General features: G+C 37.1%; 1 protein-coding gene across 1 annotated transcript; it reads right to left on the reverse strand.

Moving 5' to 3' along the window:
- Nucleotides 1–3,789: 3,789 nt before the first annotated feature.
- On the reverse strand, nt 3,790–21,737 carry colgalt1a (collagen beta(1-O)galactosyltransferase 1a). The gene is made up of 12 exons (XM_067382605.1): nt 20,531–21,737; nt 16,609–16,719; nt 16,396–16,513; nt 14,418–14,552; nt 14,119–14,323; nt 13,682–13,801; nt 13,240–13,316; nt 13,041–13,147; nt 12,822–12,954; nt 12,284–12,411; nt 11,973–12,179; nt 3,790–7,578 (listed from the first exon to the last, which is right to left on the reverse strand). Exons 1-12 carry the CDS (start codon nt 20,737–20,739, stop codon nt 7,311–7,313), a joined length of 1,818 nt encoding a protein of 605 aa, XP_067238706.1. The 5' UTR covers nt 20,740–21,737; the 3' UTR covers nt 3,790–7,310.
- Between the last annotated feature and the right edge of the window lie 182 nt (nt 21,738–21,919).

Genomic DNA, 21,919 nt, shown 5'->3' on the forward strand with positions numbered 1-21,919 from the left:
AACTTGTGTCATGTGTAACCTGCATGGTCAACAGAATCACATATTTGATCAATAAAATATACAATGATGTGATCAACTGACATAGTTAAAAAATATTTTAGATGAGCTGTTTCACCCTTATGTTCTGTTCGGGTTCTCTGAGACCCCAGCAATAAAACATGATTAAATGCATTTTCCTATAGGCTATAAGTGAAGCGCCAATGTTTTCAAACCAGCTGTCTCGACTTTCCGATACTGCATGACGTTTGAAGCTTCAAACGTCATCAATCACGTTGTATTGTCATTTCGATACAAGCATCGGTACACTGTGTGATACAATAGTGCTTTGAAAACTGTGTCGGAGCATCGAAGCCCCGGTATCAACCGTCCCATCACTACCAGAATGCATATCCATCGACTGAAATATTAGCCAAGTCTGTTTTGCACGTTTTTTTAACAATATATAGATGCGTCATCAGATTCGGGAAGAACCACGGTGCAAAAGCGCGTGCCGAACCATGGGTGGAGAACCGAACGGTTCGATTTTTTTACACCCCTACTGATTACATAACTCGTGTTAAGGTGCGGTAAATCTGCACTTTTCGTTGTACTGACTTCCATTCATACCATGCGAATCTAGTCTCAGCCTCAGATGTCACGCCCACGGACCACTTCAGGATTTTCAAAGTCGTTACCTGGTTGGTGGAAGTCTACAGGATGTCCGGGAGACGTGTGCGTCGCGTTCTTTAACTGTCCGCCTAGAAACAAATGCCGTGATGCCAAACCCCCTCATGGAAGAAGAAAGCCGTCATGTTTACAACTGTGAGAATGAGCGCTTACAAGGATCAGCAAACATTGGATTTTTAAAAGCATGTGAAATTTGCGACTCCATTGTTGCAGTAAACTTGCACAACATTCTTGAATGAATCATTTATTAGATGCACGCTGGTCTGTTATTGTAGGCACATCTTTACATTTTCACGCCCCTAAACATGAAGCAGAACAAAACGAACTGTGATCGGTTGTGTTACATGTCAGTCAAATGTCCTCTTGGGCTGTTCTTGGCCAATGAAAGCTGTCCGTATGAAGCTCTGGCTACATGAGACTAACATCGGCATGCGATACTCCCAACACTGATTATGCCATTAACCCTTGAAGTAGTAGTAAATTAATAAATGCTAAATGCTTTAGCATTCAGTCAATGAAATGCAACCTCACACCATTGCCCCCTATTGGCTGATGGTGGTTGAGACACAGGAAGATCCTGAAAATTCAGCTTTGATCACAGGAATACATTACATTTTAAAATATATTCAAATAGAAAACACTTATTTTAAATTGTAATATTTCAGAATATTACTGTAGCCTATTTTACTATATTTTTGGTCAAATATAAATGTAGCCTTTACGAACACAAAAGACCTTTCAAAAACATTAAAAAATCTTACAGATCCCAAACTTTTGAATAAATTTGGTTACACTTTAAGGTGTCTTTGTTACACTGTATTTATACATTTAAAGGAACACTCCACTTTTTTTGAAAATAGGCTCATTTTCCAACTCCCCTAGAGTTAAACAGTTGAGTTTTTACCGTTTTCGAATCCATTCAGCCGATCTCCGGTTCTGGCGGTACCACTTTTAGCATAGCTTAGCATAGTTCATTGAATCTGATTAGACCGTTAGCATTGCGCTTAAAAATGACCAAAGGGTTTTGATATTTTTCCTATTTAAAACTTGACTCTTCTGTAGTTAAATCGTGTACTAAGACCGACGGAAAATAAAAAGTTGCGATTTTCTAGGCTGATATGGCTAGGAACTATACTCTCATTCAGGCGTAATAATCAAGGAACTTTGCTGCCGTATCATGGCTGCAGCAGTGCAATGATATTACGCAGCGCCCGTGAGCCCCTGCTTTCACAGGGAACGTGCCTTGCAACCATGGAGATGTTTGTGAGAGACGCTGCATAATATCATTGCACTGCTGCAGCCATGATACGGCAGCAAAGTTCCTTGATTATTACGCCTGAATGAGAGTATAGTTCCTAGCCATATCAGCCTAGAAAATCGTAGTACACGATTTAACTACAGAAGAGTCAAGTTTTAAATAGGAAAAATATCAAAACCCTTTGGTCATTTTTAAGCGCAATGCTAACGGTCTAATCAGATTCAATGAACTATGCTAAGCTATGCTAAAAGTGGTACCGCCAGACCCGGAGATCGGCTGAATGGATTCGAAAACGGTAAAACTCAACAGTTTAACTCTATGGGGAGTTTGAAAATTAGCCTATTTTCAAAAAAAGTGGAGTGTTCCTTTAAGTACCGAGTAATATTAAGTAACTACGTGTACATACTGTAAAAAATGGTTTTATGGTGAAGTAAATACTACAGAAAAAACAAATGTAACTTTTACATGAAAAAGTTAATTCAGGCAAGAATAAAAAAACCCAAGTAAATTCTATATTAGTACTCAGTTTAAGCTTGTAGAAATTAAAGTGTAAATATCGACATTATAAAATTAAGTAAAACTACTCTGATACTGGTGTTCCCATCATGCACTGGGCCTTGAATAATTAATTAGGTTTTTTTTTTGCTGTTTTTTTTTTTTTTTTTTTTAGCTGTTTTTACACTGTTTTATCATTGCTTTTGTAGTTATGTTTAGTAACTTGCCATTTTGTGACATTTGGAGTTCAAAATGACACATTCACACTCAAAAACGATTCATCGAATGTTACCGTCATTGTGGATTGTGTACTAAGTACTGAGGTCTGTACTGAGTACTGAGTTGCAGCATTAATTCTAACATGTATATATTGTAATATTTACTTAATGTTTCTAAGTAAAGCATACACTTCAAATGCGTGGTTTAATTCAGTGTTATATTTTCCTGAGTAAAATGTATTGCAAAAGAAACTTCAACTAAGTAGAAATTACTCAACCTTTTACTGGCCAAGTTAAAATTACTTTCTTTGTTAATTTAACTTAACTTAGTTAAGTAGAGTTACTTAATTCCATATTTGAAATTTACATAAAAAATATGAGTGCAAAAACTTGCAAAGGAAAAATGAAGTACATTTTACTTAGTTTTTTTACAGCGTAGGATTAGGGTTTGGTTTAGGGTTAGTTGCATGTAATCATGCATAATTCATAGTTATTACTATAGTAACTACATGTATGTAACAATTACACTAAAATAAAATGTTGCCTAATTTTTTTCTTTTCTTTTTTTCTGGAGTTTGCTCTCTATAGGACTCTACACTTACGTTTTTTTTTTAATTCAAGTGTTTAGCGACACAGGGTAAGTGTTTTGGAGTACATTAAAAGTAAGTCTCAATTTTAAGTCTCAATACAACATACTTAAGCATGCTTTGAACTGAAAAACACATTTTGTTTTGGTCTCTGGCATGTAACATCATAGTGGCATATTTTTGTGCTTCACAACAGTGGTACATTAATCAGTGAAATCACGTTTAATATGTTACAAATGGTTTGTTTCCTCTAAAGAGTTTGAGCTAATTTTACCTACCAATCATTTGGAATCTACATTCAGATGTTCATATCTTCAGCATGCAGGAGAGTGGTTTGTGGGCCTGTGCCAGCCATCATCATGTTTGTTTTGTGGCTACGCAGCTGTGATATAATTAACCCTGGAAGATAGATGTAGATGTTGATATGATGATGTTGAATTAAACGGTTATGTCATTCAGTATCTCTACAGAAATAACATGCAGCAACAAATCTGCCAAAAAATAAAGAGACATAATATTCCTTTCAGTGAAAATGTTTTTAACCATTCTTTATATTTTAGGCACAGTTGGTGAAATACAAGTCACAGTTACATACATACTGATAGTATGACAGCATGACTAAACAGCGCAATCAAAAAAAAAAAAAAAAAAAAAAAAAAAAATCATATCAAGCGCATTTAAAGCCTGCTAGGCTGTTCTGTGTCAAAAAAGCAAAGAAGTGAAACCAAATCTGGAATGTCGCCGTGTGAAATGTAGACCTTTAATTTCTGTCTAGATGATATGACAGCAAAACCACACAGTGAGGCGTGTACGGTTGTTGGCTTTGATGATGGGAAGTAACAGCCTGAAACGCCACCAAAGGCGGTAATAGTATCAAGGTCTAAAAATAACAACATCCTTCATGTTAAAATAACATGTTTCATTCCTTAAAATAACAACTTATTGACTATGGTCATGTCTGGAATGTGAACACTGCAAAAATAAAAAAAAAGTTTAATGTGATTGTCATTATTTCAGATTTTTCAGACTAATTAAAAGGTAATTCTTTACAATAAAGGTCCATTAGATAACATTAGTTGAAGCATTAACTAACAATGATACACTAGTTAATGAAAATAAATTGTTCATTGTTAAGTACATGCCAGCTCAAGTCTATTAAAGAGGCTCTATTTTGCCCTTTTACAAAGTCTTGATTTTGGGCTCAACTAGCATAGGTTTTCATGCTTGAATGTTCAAAAAATAATGTATTTCTTTGAACATTCAAGCATGAAAACTTATGCTAGTCGGTACTAACATTTCCCAAAATCATAGTTCAAACGAACATCCGCAAACTGCATTGCAAACTTGTGTGGTTGGAACGACAGCTTTCGAGTTGTGGTTAGAAGAATAGTTTCTTGTTTTTATGACGTTGACTTAATAAATCGTTATCTTGAGCAAAATAAGCAAGCTGACATTCAGTACAATCTATATCTTTCATTTCGAATATATAAAAATGTCATTTACGTAATTTGAGTTTTTCCGAGCGATATTAAGCACCGTTTTTCAAGATGTGCGTATGCGCTCTAGTACGTAAGAGCGAGCCTGTGATCGATTCTGGCAAAATAAAGCAAAATAACTGAGAAAAATGAGAATTAGTCCTCAGATGCCATGTCTGTAATTTATAGCAACAAATCTAGCATTAATTCAATCTCAAACTGATTCATTTAAAGAAGTTATTACAGTGTTATTACAGTGCTTGGGTGGGAACCTGCGTGACATCATTAACCAATGTGGTTGAATGACAAATTTGCGACATTACGGTTTCGGAAAACAGTTGTGACTAACTAGTTGATTTCTTCAATGCTACATTGTAGTATGCTAGTGAAGCAGTGAGTTATGTCAATGTACGGGAAACGCACCCCTGTTTAGTACCCCCGTCTCTATGAAGCTGAAAAGCACACTGTGCTCTGATTGGTCAGCTGGACCAGTGTGTTGTGATTGGTCAACCGGTTCGGTGTGTTTAGGAAATGTCACACCCCTTACTGTGTGTTCACACCGCCGGCGGTGAGAGCATCAAAGTGACAGGAAGTCATTCATTTTCAATGAGAGCCGGCGGCGAGAGCAGCACGGCGCGGCGCGTCTTGGACGGGTGTGTCTCATACGTTCTGAAAAGTGAAGCCACGGGCTCTTTGATCGCCCCCTGGAGGCTGGATGCAGTACAGGTCATAAACCCCGCCCTCTCAATGCAGTCGAATGAGACTTCAGTGAAAACTTAAAAATAAATTCTGCTTCAAATAAAACTTTCTGAAAGATGGTTTTGGTCATTTAAGGTAGTTGTTATCACACTGATATATATTCAATTGTTCGTTTTTGTGATGATTTAGATTTTAGCTAGCAATTTGATGATATAAAAACGGGGCATGTCGTCATGCTTTGCAATTGATTGACAGCTTGTCTGAGGACTGTCGGAGCTTCGAGGGGAGATTGAAGATGTATTAACTAACTGTTAATTTTCGATTTCTTTGTTATTTAACACCAACAAAATGAGTTGTTCAGCAGTAAACTGTACTAACCGACCTACAGGATCTGACGGATCACTGAACCTTTTTCTGTAACATTAAATATGGGTGTTATAAGCTAATTAATAAATGTTATTAGTTAAGATAACACACCTAATGTTAACAATGTCGGGAAAAAGCAGGTGATCGTTATCTGGCAGTTACTTATTATTTTTATGGGTATAAAATAATAATTATCAGGACAAAACTAATGATAGCTTACTCTAATTACAGCTATTGATCTCCTGTAACGTTAGTTGAACTTGATTTAAAATGGCAGGACCGTTTCTGACGATTTAGAGTTGTTTCTAGTGGCATATTATATTGATTTTATCTACTGAATTTGCTGTTTTAAAAGTATTATTGCTCTAGAAACAGAATAGCCTATTATTTTATAGGCAGAATTTTAAATTGTATATAATTTTTATAGTCTATTTAAAATACATGAATGATGACGCAGTCGTCTGGGCGGAAGTTTGATATCGCGACTCCGCCTCCGGCTCCGCTGACGGTTCCTTCTGCGCATGCCCAGGCTCCAAACTTTTTTTTTTTTGACGTATTGCGTAACATGTCAGCGCCCATTCGGTCGGCCATTTTGGCTTCAGTTCAATACAATGGAAGGAAGCGACGTCGCGTCGTCCATCTTTTTTTACAGTCTATGGTCTTGGACGGTGAGAGCGCCGAGGAGAGTTGAAATCAAGTCAACTTTATGGTAATGAGCTATGACGCGGTTCGGCGGCAACCAATCGGAATGTAGAGGACCTCACTTGAGAGGATTCCGATTGGTTGCCGCAACTTGTCATTTACTTTGACCCTCCTGCCGGTGGCTGTTTGAACAAACAGTACAGCGTTGTTGGCAGGGCGGCAAAGGCGAATGTTGACGCTCTCGCCGGCGGCGGTGTGAACGCACGGTTACTCAACCAGGCCTCACCTCTTTTTTTTGCATACGCCTTGGGCGGGAATTATTTAAATGAAGAATACTGTGACGTGTTCGTTTCCAGAAGAAAACTCCAGACTACAATCGAGGCGTTTCAGTGAGTTCAGAAACAGTGTGCGCACTGAAATAGAGAGTATCTCCCTATACTTTTTGCTTTGGAACCTTTTTCATGCTGAAACAGCAACATTACACACTAAAGAAAGTTGAAAATGTAAATAAAAACATAATGTGTCATATTTAAATAATATGAACTGATATAACTTTTGATTTTAATGTTGAAATTATCATTGTTAAGCTAATCCAGTTAACTAATGTTAACAAATTGAACCTTACTATAATGTGTTACTGATTAAAATAATCATAAACTGTTTGACGAACACCTGGGATCTTTATCGCGGGATGAACAGGTGTTGTGCTCATTAATAAGCACATTTGTGCCACTGTTACCAATACAAATGATGGTATAAATATTTAAGATCGATTTCTTTGCTGGCAAACAACAACAAATAATAAAAAAATCTCTAAAAGGCCTCTTCTGCTCATTCATATTGTGCTTATAAGGTGGAACATCCCCCAGAAGCAAGTCCAGCGGTGTGTCCAAAACAATGTCTCTCATAGTTCGTCTCTGGCCGTCCTGTCCAGAGGAGACTGGAGCACATCTGAGTTTTGGGCCTCTGTGCTAATCTCAGCCTGTTCCCGGGTCTTACCCGAGCGCTTCCTGTCCCAGTCTGTGCGCACTTTCTCATTGTCCCACACCGTGGAGGTTTCGGTGTCACTGATGTACCCAGGTTCGCCCGTGTAGTGTGTAGGGAACACAAGCAAGGGCTCCGCTGAGAATGCTTTCAGGTCCCTCGTCTCAAACTGCTCCATGTAATCTGATCTGAAGATGATGATATCAGATGTGAAGATGAAGACCGAGATATTATATTAGACAAAAGCAAAACATATAGAATTAATACATTTTCTGAAAAGAAAAAAATGTGTGTGGTGTTTGTTTGTACAAAAATCTGAATAGTTGTTTAGTATGTTGCTATATGGACATTGCTAGGATGTTCTGGGAATGCCATGCAGTAGTAGGTAGGGTGTTGTGGGTGATTTCCAAAGTAATGTAATGTAATTGCTAAGGTGTTCTAAGTGGCTGATACTAGTATGTGTCATTTTTCATATCCGTGATTAAAGCTGATGGTGTTTCTGATTAAGGTAACACTTTAACATTAGTTAATGCACTGTGAACTAACATGAACAAAGAATGAACAACTGTATTCTCATTAACTAGCACTAACGAAGATTATTAAATACAGTAACAAATGTATTGCTCATTGTTAGTTCATGTTAGTTAATCCATTAACTAATGTTTAACAAATGAACCGTATTGTAAAGTGTTACCCTGATTAAAAGAGATCCCGGGAAGATGAAACTTCTCTAACCAGGATAGAGGGAGACACAAGCAACGGGAGTTAGATAAGTCAGAAATTGATGTAATGAAGAGGCAAGGATTTTGTCGGTGAGAGAAAATATCACTGATAAACTGAATGATATTTGGTCTCAATGTAGTTATATACGTGACAGTATCAGGCTTTAGTTGTGTAGAACTGTGCAGAAACTCATGAATGATGCTCTTATTTAGTTGTGCCGTCACCATTTAGTGATGTCATTGTATGTTGCGGGAAAACAGAAGTTGTATGTTCAGTGTCTGTCACAGCACCCTTTAAAGGATTAGTTCACTTTTAAATAAACTTTTCCTGATAATTTACTCACCCCCATGTCATCCAAGATGTCCATGTCTTTCTTTCTTCAGTTGAAAAGAAATTAAAGTTTTTTATGAAAACATTCCAGGTCAAAGTATGAACTCATTTTATATGCAATATGCTAGTGCAAGTATATAACAATTAGTTCAAACTTTGACCTGTGGAGGGCAGTAATACACTTAGCAGCGTCTACACTGCCGGAAATCTAATAGAGAAGAAGAAGAAGGGAGCTAGTTCAAGATGAGCATTTCTGGTTAAAACTTATATCATTTTCGATTTTTTTCAGAAAATGAGCAATGGTTTCTCTAGAGAAGACCCTTATCGCTCATCTGGGATTGTGTAGAACAATTTGAAGCTGCACTGAAACTAATTTTGACCCTCAACCGTTTGGTGCCCATTGAAGTCCACTATATGAAGAATATTCCTGGAATGTTTTCATCAAAAACTTTAATTTCTTTTCGACTGAAGAAAGAAAGACATGGACATCTTGGATGACATGGGGGTGAATAAATGATCAGGAAAAGTTAATTTAAAAGTGAACTAATCCTTTAATTAGGGGCCAAGCACCAAAGGTGCATAGGCTCCTATTGTAATCGTTAGTGTTCTTATTGTTCTTCCTTTTTGGAAATCTATGGCAGCCAATAGAACTGCTTTGGGAAAAGTTATGAAATTTGGCACACAAATAGAGAACAGTCTGAAAATTAACTCTCTGAAGTCTCTAACTCAGTCTCTCTAGCGCCACCAGCTGTTCAAATTAGGGATGCTCACATTGACCGTTTAACCGTTAACCGAAAGTAAGAATTTTAAACGATTAATACTATCAGTTAAATGTTTTTTTTTTTGTTTTTTTTTTGCTGCATGGTTAAAGAAAAATATGCTATATATACATATATGCTTATTTGTTAACTCGCGGGGCGTTTCACACGTGCCAGACATATTTCGCTAAGCAACAAGCAAAATGAGCGAAAAGAAGTAACTTACGCGTGCTGTTGCACGGGGGACAGGGAGATCAGGAGGACCCCCACAGTTTTGAAAAGACAGAAATCGACCCCCGCACTTTTGATAAGGGCTGCTTCAATCAGTCACAATATATCATCTTTTAGCTTAGGATATTTTCCAATACTGCATTTACAAAGCTTATCAGTGGCATGCACTTTGATCACGAAAGTGAAAGTGCCTTTTGCGGTCGCATCGCGGTGCCCCCGCGTTCCCATTTCTCTCGATGTGAACCGTGAGTTCCAGTCCATTACAATTTAGGGCCATGGTATACTTCATTTCCCGCATTCCGCTTAGTCTCGTGCGCGAGCCTTTCAAAGAAACTCCTTTGCCCATGAGCGCGGAAAGACGCGTTCGGTATGCACACGTGCACCGTCCGTGGTCATAACAATAACAATCCTTGAGGTAGGCCTGCTATTTTTATTTGACGGAAAAAATGTCTAAAATACCGGTTGCTCAAAGCTTCAATGGAATCGATGTGTTTTTGTTTTGTCATCTTAATTTGTTAAACATTTAAGTGAAAAATATTTAGTGTAGGCCTATTTATTTTATGCCTTTTATTTAAATATTTTTTTTCTGTTGTCAGAAACGCTGCAGGTGCGTGACAATTTGATAATGTGAATCCAGGTTCTGTTGTTTATCTGTTCTATGCTGCTGTTTGCATGTTAAAATAAACCCGTGGAAGACACAGACACTCGTCAATTGTATTTTTTTATTTAATGTCATAGCCTATATATGTCATATTATCATCATATAGGCTATACAATATTATAATCTTATCAGTTAACGGTTAATAATCGGATAACGAGTGTCGGTTGTCGGTCGAGAAATTTAACCGAAATGAGCATCCCTTGTTCAAACATTAAAACTAGTCTCTTTAGATTCAGTGCAGCATGCAGAGTCGAATGATACCCGATTTTCCCATATTGGCCATTTTGAATTTTGTTGTAAAATGTTATATTGTATGGACACATTGACATATCTGTACGGAACTTGGTATGTGTCTTCGACACCATGCCCTGATGGTACTCAAAAAGTGTCAGGGCAGCGCCACCTTGTGGTCTAAAATTATAATGCAATTTCAAAAAATGCTAATAACCTTTGATTAGTTTTATCTATTGTAAGGAAACTGGTAACTGGTCTTTATTGACTCTTAACTGATTCTTTAGATCATGCTGAGAACATAGATACCAAATTTGCCATAGTCAGCCAAACTTCCAGTCTGCTATTTTGATTTTCTTTAAAAATCAACTTTTTCAAACTCCTAGACCGTTTGTCTGATTTTCACTAAATTTGAGTCAGAACATGCTGGCAAAAATTTATGGATTTCGTGTCAATAGACCAAACCGTTTATGTATACCACATTAACAAAGTTGATGGCAAAATGCCAAAGACTCTGAGGCTGTATCTCTGCAGTGCTTTGACCTTATTTTATTTCATATGTGTCATTGTCACCTTACTCTGACCATACCACAGTGCCACCTATCAAAAGTGATAAACCATTAAATCATATTACTAGTGATTGTATTTATGACTTTTCATCCATTTTGCCTAAAATCACCTTAATATGTCTTTAACTGCTCATTGTTGCAGTTGATCTGATGCTTCTAGCCATGCTGGCATGACTTACCATGCCTTCTTTGTGCTTGGCTCCTTAATCACTGCTTGCAGCTATATTTAGGTGCATCCCAATTTGCATACTTATGCAATATTCTATGACGTTTTTAAGTATAAATAGTGCGAGTAGTGCGTTCACACAGAAAATTAAAAAAGAAAAGTGCACTTTAAATACCCGTAAGATGCACTAAATTAAGGGAAAAAATGAAGTGTGGAATGTTGGACACTTCATGCACTCAACTTTACAAAATAAACTTATAAAATTCATACACTACATGGATGAGTACATGAGTACATAAGTGCATAGCGTATAGTGCGCAACTTTTGTTTTTGGATCCGCCAATTATTAATTTACAAATTAAGCACTGGTTTTAGTGTTCTGTGTGTTAAATGACTGACATCAATTACATTATAAAACTCATTTTAGACTATTTTAGACAGCAGAACTTTGATAAAATAGTATACTGCAATTTAGGGCTGTCAAACGATTAATCACAATTAATCGCATACAAAATAAAAGTTTGAGTTTGCCTAATATATGTGAGTGTACTGTGTGTAATTATTATGTATATATAAATACAAACACATCCATGTATATATTTGAGAAATATTTACAAGTATATGTATTTATTTATATTTTTATATAATTTATATTATATATAAATACATTTTTTGTACATAAATAACATATTTCTCTTAAATATATACATTAATTTGTGTGTATTTATATATACATATTATTTACACACATTACTCACACATATATTATGCAAACTCAAACTTTTATTTTGTATGCGATTAATCACGATTAATCGTTTGACATATTTATATTTATATTCTAGAAGATAATCTAGGAGCTAGAACTATAAGCAATGTTATTAGCATATATGGGATGAGTGGAGGATTTACTTACACAGGATGCTTATTAAACATTACAGGAAGGAATTCGTCCACAGGCAACATTTTACTGAGTGGTTCTGCTCTGAGGAGCTTTTTGGCTCCTTGCAATGACATCATGTAACCCAAGGTCCAGTAGGAATAGTCCGCCTCCACCAGGTTGCGAATGTTTGGTACTGCTTTTTCAGGCCGGTCCACTTGCATCCTCTTCCTCCCAATGTAACTGCAAGGGTTCAACATACAATAACCGACATGAACAATCTCCCTTCAATACATGAACCAAAAAGTGAGTGAAGTCAATGAAAGTAGACAAAGAGACCCACTCACATGAGGTCCCAATCCAGACCCTTACTCTCGACCTCACTCATTAAATTCTGCAGGCGTCGCTTGAAGAAAATCTCAAACCGCAAATCATCTTCAAGCACTAGCGTTGTCTTCAGGCCTCGGTCTTCAATCTAGCACACAGTAGCACAGCACATTAACATCAAAGCTGTCTATCTATTCTAGATTATTAACACAAGGCTCTTCCAAAACGTAGATTTTTCTGCCCTGTGAGAAACCTTGTTCATAGCCAAACAACTGCAGCGCACAGTTTTCAACATTGATAATAATAAGAAATGTTTATTGAGCATCAAATCAGCATATTAAAATGATTTCTGAAGGATCATGTGACACTGAAGACTGGAGTAATGATGCTAAAAATCACAGGAATAAATGACATTTTAAAATAAAATATATTCAAATAATATATTCAAGTAATTTACCGTATTTTTGATCAAATAAATGCAGCCTTGGTGAGCATAAGAGAAAGCTAGGCAGCTCATTAGATTTAGAACAGAACTACAAACTGGGATGTGTGCCAGACCTCTTTCCAGATGTTGTAGTGGGACAGGAAGCAGCCCAGCTCTCCTTTTGTAAGAGGTCTGCCGTGGTACGGGTCACTGTAGCCGGGAAGCATGTGGATTCCCATAGATTGGATCTCACTCACGTTCATAGCTCTGGTGTAAAAGGAGAGGCTGTGAGCAAATGTTTTGTCCCGAAAATTAATGCTGCATTTATTTGAAGGTAACAAAAGTGAACTTACTTGCCATCAACAGCAGGGAAAATCTTGCAGTCGATCTCTTGCTCTCTCAAAGCCCTCAGCATGCGCTCACGACGGTCATCCCGTCGCTTCAGGTTGATCATAAACACCTTTTAAAACACATAAAATCATTCAATGAATACAACCTCACCAAAGAACTATTTAATCGATAAAATGGACCCACACACCAAAGCCCAGTTACCTCATCAAAGCCCATTTTGTCAGGCTTTTTCACAGGTTTGGGCAAGTATCTGGAGGGCTCAACTGGAGGGTTTCGCACTGTAAATGAAAAAAATGTAGGGTAACACTTTATTTCGAAAGTCCACTTTAGACATTCTTCTATCTATAACTTTGCAACTACATGCCAACTACTAGTCATTTAGAGAATTAATACACAGTCTGCTTAATATCTGCTAACACTTTATTTTGATGCTCCCCAACAGACATCCTTACTGACTAAGTAACTTTGCAAGTACATGTCAACTAACTTATTCTCCTAACCCTAACCTAACAGTCTATTAATAGTTGACATGAAGTTGCAAAGTTATTTATAGTTCCACTACGGAAATAAAGTGTAACCACAGGTGGTTACATTTGATTAAACATAAGAAGACATTTTTCTTCGTTGTACATCTGAAACATACCATTGACTTCCATCACAGTATGAATGAAGCTGTCTGCCTCATCTTGCAAAGTGCTGTGGGCACGAAGAGGCACTGGGAGATACCCGTAAGTTTCCTTGTTACAAACAAACATTTGAACATCTGCAAAAACCACAGAGAATGCAAATCAAAGGGTGAAATAATATGCACAATATGCTCTTAAAGGGACAGTTCATACGGAAATTAAAAATCTGTCACCACGCCCTCATGTTGTTCCAAACCAGTATGACTTTCTTTCTTCAGTGGAAACCCCCCCCCCCCCCAAAATGTTTTTTTTTTTGTTTTTTTTTTCATACATAGAAAGTCATTGTGAACATTCTTCAAAATATCTTATTTTGTGATCCACAAAAGAAAGAAAGTCATATAGGTTTGATTTTGCATGAATTGTGGGTATCAGTGTTATTTGTGGAGGCACACACCTGCCATGCGGGCTGAAAAAGCGAAGACTATAATGTCGTCAAAGGCCCAGGTGTAGTCTGGATGTGGCGGGTGAAAAGCCAGAAGTCTGGAAGCTTCTTTCCGCAGGTCCACCAGGAAAGTCGAGTGCACCATGGGAACGGTAAAGCAACCCCTACGCACTTGCTTACGCATGGGGATGTAGGCAGGAGTTCGTTTATAGTAGCCCTAGTAAAGTTGGACGACATATATATATATAATTTTTTTTTTCATATTCCTGGATAAAGTGTTATGAAGCATTACATACATATGTTCACTGTACCTGGGATGACATTCCACACCAGAAGTTTGAGTAGGCAGCACGAGACTCCATCATCGGTGCCACGATTGTCTTGTTCTCCTTTATTAGTTTCCATAAAACGTCTCGGTTGATCAGAAGATTATCACAATCAATCATCTGAAAGATTTAAAACAACAATACATTTTTATGCATGCATGGTCAGGCTGCCTGCAAAAACAAACTTTGCTCAAGATAGTCACTAAAAGCTCGATCTTGAAGTAAAATCAAGTACAATCATGACTCGCTTTGCAGCTTTGTGCCTATATGAACAAACACGTTCAAACAAGACATTTAAGGGATAAAGTACAGTATATACATATGACTTATTACACAGCATTTGACAACATAAACATGAAATACAGGTTTGAGAAGAAACTGTTACCTGGTTATTGTCTTATACTCCATTACAGTGTATAAAATAATCATTCTAGCAACAAGACAAACACTTTAACAATATTACCACAGGTCTACTATTAATAGATTAGTTCACTTTCAAATTAAATTTTCCTGATAATTTACTCACCCCCATGTCATCCAAAATGTTCATGTCTTTCTTTCATCAGTCTAAAAGAAATTAAGGTTTTTGATGAAAACATTCCAGGATTATTCTCCTTATAGTGGACTTCAGTGGAAGTCAAAATTACAGTTTCAGTGCAGCTTCAGAGGGCTTTAAATATACCAAATGAGAAATAAGGGTCTTATCTAGTGAAACATTTTCTAAAGAAAAAAAAAAAAAAAATTTTTTATAAGTTTTAACCATAAATGCTCATCTTGAACTAGCTCTCTCCTTCTTCTCCATTTGAATTCCAGCAGTGTAGATGCTGCTAAGTATATTACTGCCCCTGCACTAGCATATTGTATATGACAATTTAGTTCAAAATTTGACCTGTGGAGGGCAGTAATACACTTAACAGTGTCTACACTGCTGAAATTCAAATAGAGAAGAAGAGAGCTAGTTCAAGATGAGCATTTATGGTTAAAACTGATTATATATAATATTTTTTTTTTTTTTTTTTTAGAAAATTAGCGATGGTTTCTCTAGATAAGACCCTTATTTCTTGTCTGGGATCGTGTAGAACAATTTGAAGCTGCACTGAAACTGTAATTTTGACCTTCAACAGTTTGGTGTCCATTGAAGTCCACTATATGGAAAAAAAATGGAATGTTTTCATCAAAAACCTTCATTTCTTTTCAACTGAAGAAAGAAAGACATGAACATCTTGGATGACATGGGGGTGAGTAAATTATCAGGAAAATATGATTTGAAAGTGAACTAATCCTTTAACGCTGATCATTTTACAGTAAATACAGTGTCACGACTGACCAATCAGAATCAAACACTTCAGAGAGTTGTGTAATAAATTAAAGACCCCTTTAGTCAATAATTTTATCCCTTAAAACTCATGTTTGATCACCAAAATTACCTATTTAAAAGTTTTTTCCTTCATGCCTTAAAATAGCTTGAATGTAAATCTACACCTTTGCCTCATTTAGTATACACAGTTCTATGAATATGCAAATTAGCCCCGCCTCCACTCACTCACAACAGTTCAGAGATCCAATCGTTGGCGATCACGTTGCCGTGATTGGTTACAAGGTAGTTTGTGACATCAGTCTTTGGTTCACTGGACTTTTAAGGAGAATATAATCAGCAATGGTGTTGACTTGTGAATTTGTGTTGACATTAATTTGCACATGGTTTGTCTTAAAGCATGTAAAAAAACACCACATATACATATAAACAACATTAAAAGCACATGGTGACTTTAATTCTGATTTATTTTTGTGATTCCAAAAGTTTCTTCGATAAAAACGCTAATTATTGAGAGTCTCCTTGGAAGTTGCTTGGAGGGAAAACACACATTTTTATGAATTACACCAAAAGCCACCAAGTCTCTATTTACCAACTCAGAGGTTCATGGTCCTAACAAAGATAATGGAGAGCGTGTAGCAATCTCACCATGAGATAGTCTGCCCACATCTCTCGTGCAGACTCGAGCGCTGCCTGCCGCAGTTTCATGACATAGGCGTAGCGCTCATTCGTCCACTCCTTTGGTCCTTCCTCATTATGATATTCTCTGAGTAGGTAAGAGAAATGCAAGGAAATGCAGTACAAGGAAATGCAATAAATTAACCCGTTCCATGAAATCACAAGTGAAGAAACATGGCAAACCTTGGTTCCTCCTTTGGCCTCCACTCCACATAATGGTAGAGTTTCTGTACATTGATGAGCCAGTCTCGCAGTAGGTATGTAGTGTTGTCAATATTGTGGTCGGTTGCTACCCTGACAGTATTGAAATAGAAACATAGAGACGGTGCTCATTATGTTCACTTTACTTTCAACGAAGAACAATATCTGGTGAAAACTAAAGATTACACAAGCTTATGATTACCCACACTAATATAATCACGCCATATTTATTGATTAATTCTCTTCAGAATCAAAATTCCCTGATAATTTACTCACCCCCATGCCATCCAAGATGTCTTCAGTCGAAAAGAAATTGGATTTTTATATGGATTGTTCTCCATATAGTGGACTTAAACGGCTACCAATGGGTTGAAGGTCCAAATTACAGTTTCAGTGCAGCTTCAAAGGGCTCTACATGATCCCAGACGAGAAATAAGGGTCTTATCGAGCGAAACGATCTGCCATTTTCTAAAAATAAATAAATAAAATGATAAATTTTAACCACAAATTCTTGCACTAGCTCTGCGAGGCTCCACACATTATGTAATCACGTTGGAAAGGTCACGCGTGACGTAGGTGGAAATACAGAGCAAGCGTTTACAAAGTGAACCTGCATAGACTAAGTCAAACGCCCTTTACAAAAAAAGGGTAAAACAATGATGGCAGACGATTTGAAGTTGGAGGAGAAAATGAGATGAAGTTTGTCGCCCTACTTCCGCCTGCGTCACACGTGACCTTTCCAACATGATTACATAATGCCGTGGCACGTCGCAGAGCTAGTGCAAGATGAGGATTTGTGGTTAAAAAGTATATACATTTGAAATGACAGATCGTTTCACTAGATAAGACCCTTATTGCTTGTCTGGGATCATGTAGAGCCCTTTGAAGCTGCACTGAAACTGACATTTGGACCTTCAACCTGTTGGTAGACTTTGAAGTCCACTATATGGAGAAAAATCCTGGAATGTTTTCCTCAAAAACCTTAATTTCTTTTCAACTGAAGAAAGAAAGACAAACATCCTGGATGACATGGGGGTGAGTAAATTAACAGGAAATTTTAATTCTGAAGTGAACTAATTCTTTAAGAAGATCTTTTAGTGCATACGGTATATTTAGACCAGAAACAGGGAAAACAAATGAAGAAATACAAATGCTCTTAATTAAACTCTACTTCCTTACAGCAGAACTAGACTAAAAGGGTTGCAGAACATGAGAAGTGAAACTGCAAAGCTATCTGATGATCACAGAGGCTCAGGAGCAGAGATAAAGTAAACAGATGAGCGAGACCATGCGTTCTACTTTTCACTGGCTTTGTCTAAGCAAAAAAATGAGATTCTCATTACAACATGACTTCACCAGTCCAGATGCGTCTCCTGCAGCAGAGCGCAGCTGTGAGGCCTAAGAGTCTACAAATCCAAATGGGGTTTGGATACCACACGAACCTGTGAGAACAACAACTCTGGCCAACAACTGTTACCACAGTACAGACAGATTCAGGACAGGAACTCAAGCCAGATTTGCAACGTCTACTTTTTGACTCAAATGCCCCCAGAGTTCCAACACAGTATTTGAAGGCTTGCCAAAATAGGTATTAATTATGATAAAGTTGCTGGCTTTCAAAAATTTTTATTAACAAAAAACTAGGAGTATGTAATTAACCATGATTCATGTTGTGACTTTGAAAGTTTGAAGAACTGTGTTCTGCAATTATAACAACCATTATTTGTTATTTTTATTATATTAAATAAGAAATATATTTCATTTACATTTGCATTACACATGCATTTTATGCATATTTAAGCATTTTAATTTAGTGTTTGTTTATGCTAATATATTAATAATAATTTGTACTAATTTTAAATACATTTTAAATACATTTTAATCATCTTGAGGCCCCCTGGTCAAGAAACTCTGAATTATATGGGTGACGCCGCACTAATAAAAAATGAATTATGCTGATTAATGTTTATGAACAGTGTTGAACAGGGGTAACAAGTTACAAGTAACGCGAGTTATGTAATCAGATTACTTTTTCAATTAACTAGTAAAGTAACACATTACTTTTACATTTACAACAAAATATTGGAGTTACTTTTTCAAATAAGTAAAACAAGTTACTTTGTTTTTCCATTTATTGACTGACAGCTCTCCTGTCATCATGTTGAGAGATATCATGGTAGGTGTGTACGCTGTGTAAACATGATTGTAGTTCTAGACTAAATGTGAGCAGGCATTTACTCATCTCATTTGCACAAAAATAGATTCACTAGTCCTCAAAATTAATAAAAAACAATGAAACGAAAACTCAGAATAACACACAAACCCTGCAATAATTAAATATGTGAAATAACACAAATATACTTTATGTATTTAATATCACTTTATTAACCAATGTGTTTGCTTGCTGACCTTCGATGAGCCAATTCGAGCATACTAATAAGCTAAAATGACTTTAGATAAACATCATAATTGTGTTTCATCTTTTTGTTTATATTGCTGGAGTAAGAGTGCTTAACTTTCTTGTCCTGCAATCCAGAATGGCAGCAAAGCTGAAAGGTTTGTAAAAGTAATAATTACTTTTTTTAGGAAGTAATGCAATATTGTAACAAATTACTTTGGAAAGTAACTTTCCCCAACACTTTTTATGAACATTAATTTCCCCTTTAGTGAAGACATGAAACTGTGCAGTTGTTACCATAAAAAGCTATTTCTACTTTCCTCTTTCTAATCTAATCTTAAACTATCATTTTTCATTGGTATAACTTACTGTAGTCAGGTGAATTCAGTCCTATTATACACATATACACACAGTAAAGTATTTTGGGCCTTTTGTTCATACAGTGTACATAAAAATAAGAGTAAATGGAGCAAGTGGAGCAAGTAAGAGGATGAAAATGGGATCACCAAATAACACAAGCTAGATTGCTAGACACAAGCTGGAGCATGATATTAACCTCTAGACCACAGCTCCAGCACCTGACAGCTTTTTATTAAGAAAATAGCTTAATCCACATGTTGAGAAACCTTTAATAGACCCATATGCTACCACATAAACACACACATTTACATACAGATAACACATAAATCAGTGTAACATCCCCTTGGAATTAATAGTCATTCACATATTCTTATTCTGTGACAACTTATTTACATTGTTTTTGGTAATGTTGAGTACAATTAAGGACTTTTTATGTAGAAAACAAAATTGTTCTATCTTCAAAGTCAAATGGAATACAAAAACATTGAAGCGCAAGATCTCAGAACTGCTCAGAATGAAGACAGAACCTTATAAGTCCATTTCCAATAATGTACAATGAGCTAATCATTGTCCATTTGACTGTACACTATTATTCCACTAACATGGTTATTTACTAGTTTGACCAATCAGAATTAAGTATTCCAGACATGTAATAATGTAACTCAAGCTACTCTTCTACATTGTTCACTCTACCTGCTTCTGCAGAGTACCATAAGAAACTAAACTGGCTGTATTAAATTGCCATTATATGTGAATGCAATCATCTAGAGCAAAACTACAGCGTTCAGAGCGTTCTCGGTAACTGACACCTTTGCAATAGTTCTTCATTCACTAGTTAGGACAATGGCAACTTTACATGATAATGATGAGTGGGACACATTGACTCTAGAAAAACCCCTCCCATCTTTTTTTCTTCCAGTTTGCCCCTCCATAGCATTGAGCTGCTGGCAGACAGATGTTCACACACATCAGAATTAAGAACTATTAACACACAGGCATTATGACGTGTTCAGAGATTCTAAAATGATGACATCGGAAACAGAACAGTCAGCGAGCAGCTCCACTCCGTTATACACACACACACACACACACACACACACACACACACACACACACACACACACACACACACACACTTACACTTACCAGAGCGCGATTCGATCTTTGGGATAGTTGAGGCGATCAACAGTTCCGAGGAAATGCGGCAGAGAGTGCTGGGCGTTACGGCAGATGAGAGCGATCATTACTCGGGGAGCTAATATAGGAGACTCCGGGCTCCAGCGCTCTTCATGGAAGTATCCTTGAGCTGGTCCAGTATTCATCAGCACCGACACGAACAACACGAACCAGAGCATTGTACAGCACAGACTCTTTTCAAACAGACATACGACCTCTTACACCACAGTTACACCCAGTTCATGAAGAGGCAGAACGTTAAAAAGGGGTAACTTTAGTTTAAATAATTCCGCCGACCAAAATCAGTCTGCATTGACAACACTGCAGATGTAAGACGAGCGAGTTAAAGGGGATGTTACGCTGACGTTTAAAGGGGAGGGACCATTTAATATTCTGGTGAATCTGCAAACTGAGCTTTATAATAACCTAATAAGCCATTATCGGTGTTTATAACAAATTAGTTGCTTTTATACATTCTATTATGAATGTTAAACACATTAGGAAAGTTTGCAGGTATTTGATCATCCATTTAATCGATTTCTGTGACATTAGCAGTATGATACCTTTTTCAGCATTATCTGTCAAATTATAAAATGCTGGCACTATTGTATAGCACAATGTATAGCCCTTAAAGGGACATGGTGGGGAAAAAAACAACATGGGATTGGGAGATGTGGCGAGCAAGGCGGGCGAGAGTCGTGAGGGAACAGCGCAAGGCCGGTGACGTGAGAGATAATGAGCTCCACCTGCGAGGCACACCGGCCTTGAGTCTCTCACGGAGGAGCTCCGGGAGCGACGACAGTGAAGGACGAGAGAGGACCAGGCCTGGACTTTATTTTATGTTTTATTATGTTTGTTTGGCCGGCAGACGTCCGCGGGGGTATGCCGGCATTATTATCGTTTTGTTCTTTTTGAATTTAAGTTATGTTGAATGTTCGCCAGTTCCCGCCTCCTTCTTCACGTATCTATGAACTACGTTACAGGAGAAAAATATATATTTCAATGCTTTTGCTTTCTTTTCCAGAGAAACTTTGCATTTGCTTGCAAAACCTTCGCATTCCCGCTAAAAAACAACTGCACAACTTTTACATTCCCTCAAGAAACTTTGCGTTCGCTTTTGTTCGCTTTTTGGGTTAAAACTTTTTTGTTCTTTCACAGGAGAACGCAAAACATTTTAAAGATGTTTTGCAAACTTTTTGCATTCCCTCACAAAGATATTTGCATTTGTTCCCAATGTTTTGCATTTTTGCAAATATATTTGCGTTTGCTTGCAAAACCCTGTGAGCAAACAAAGTTTTGTTCTTTCTCAGGAGAATGCAAACCTTTTGGGAGAGAACACCAAGTTTCTCAGGGGAATGC

The sequence above is a fragment of the Chanodichthys erythropterus genome, chromosome 3 (genome assembly GCF_024489055.1).
Source record: "Chanodichthys erythropterus isolate Z2021 chromosome 3, ASM2448905v1, whole genome shotgun sequence".
Classification (NCBI taxonomy): domain Eukaryota; kingdom Metazoa; phylum Chordata; class Actinopteri; order Cypriniformes; family Xenocyprididae; genus Chanodichthys; species Chanodichthys erythropterus.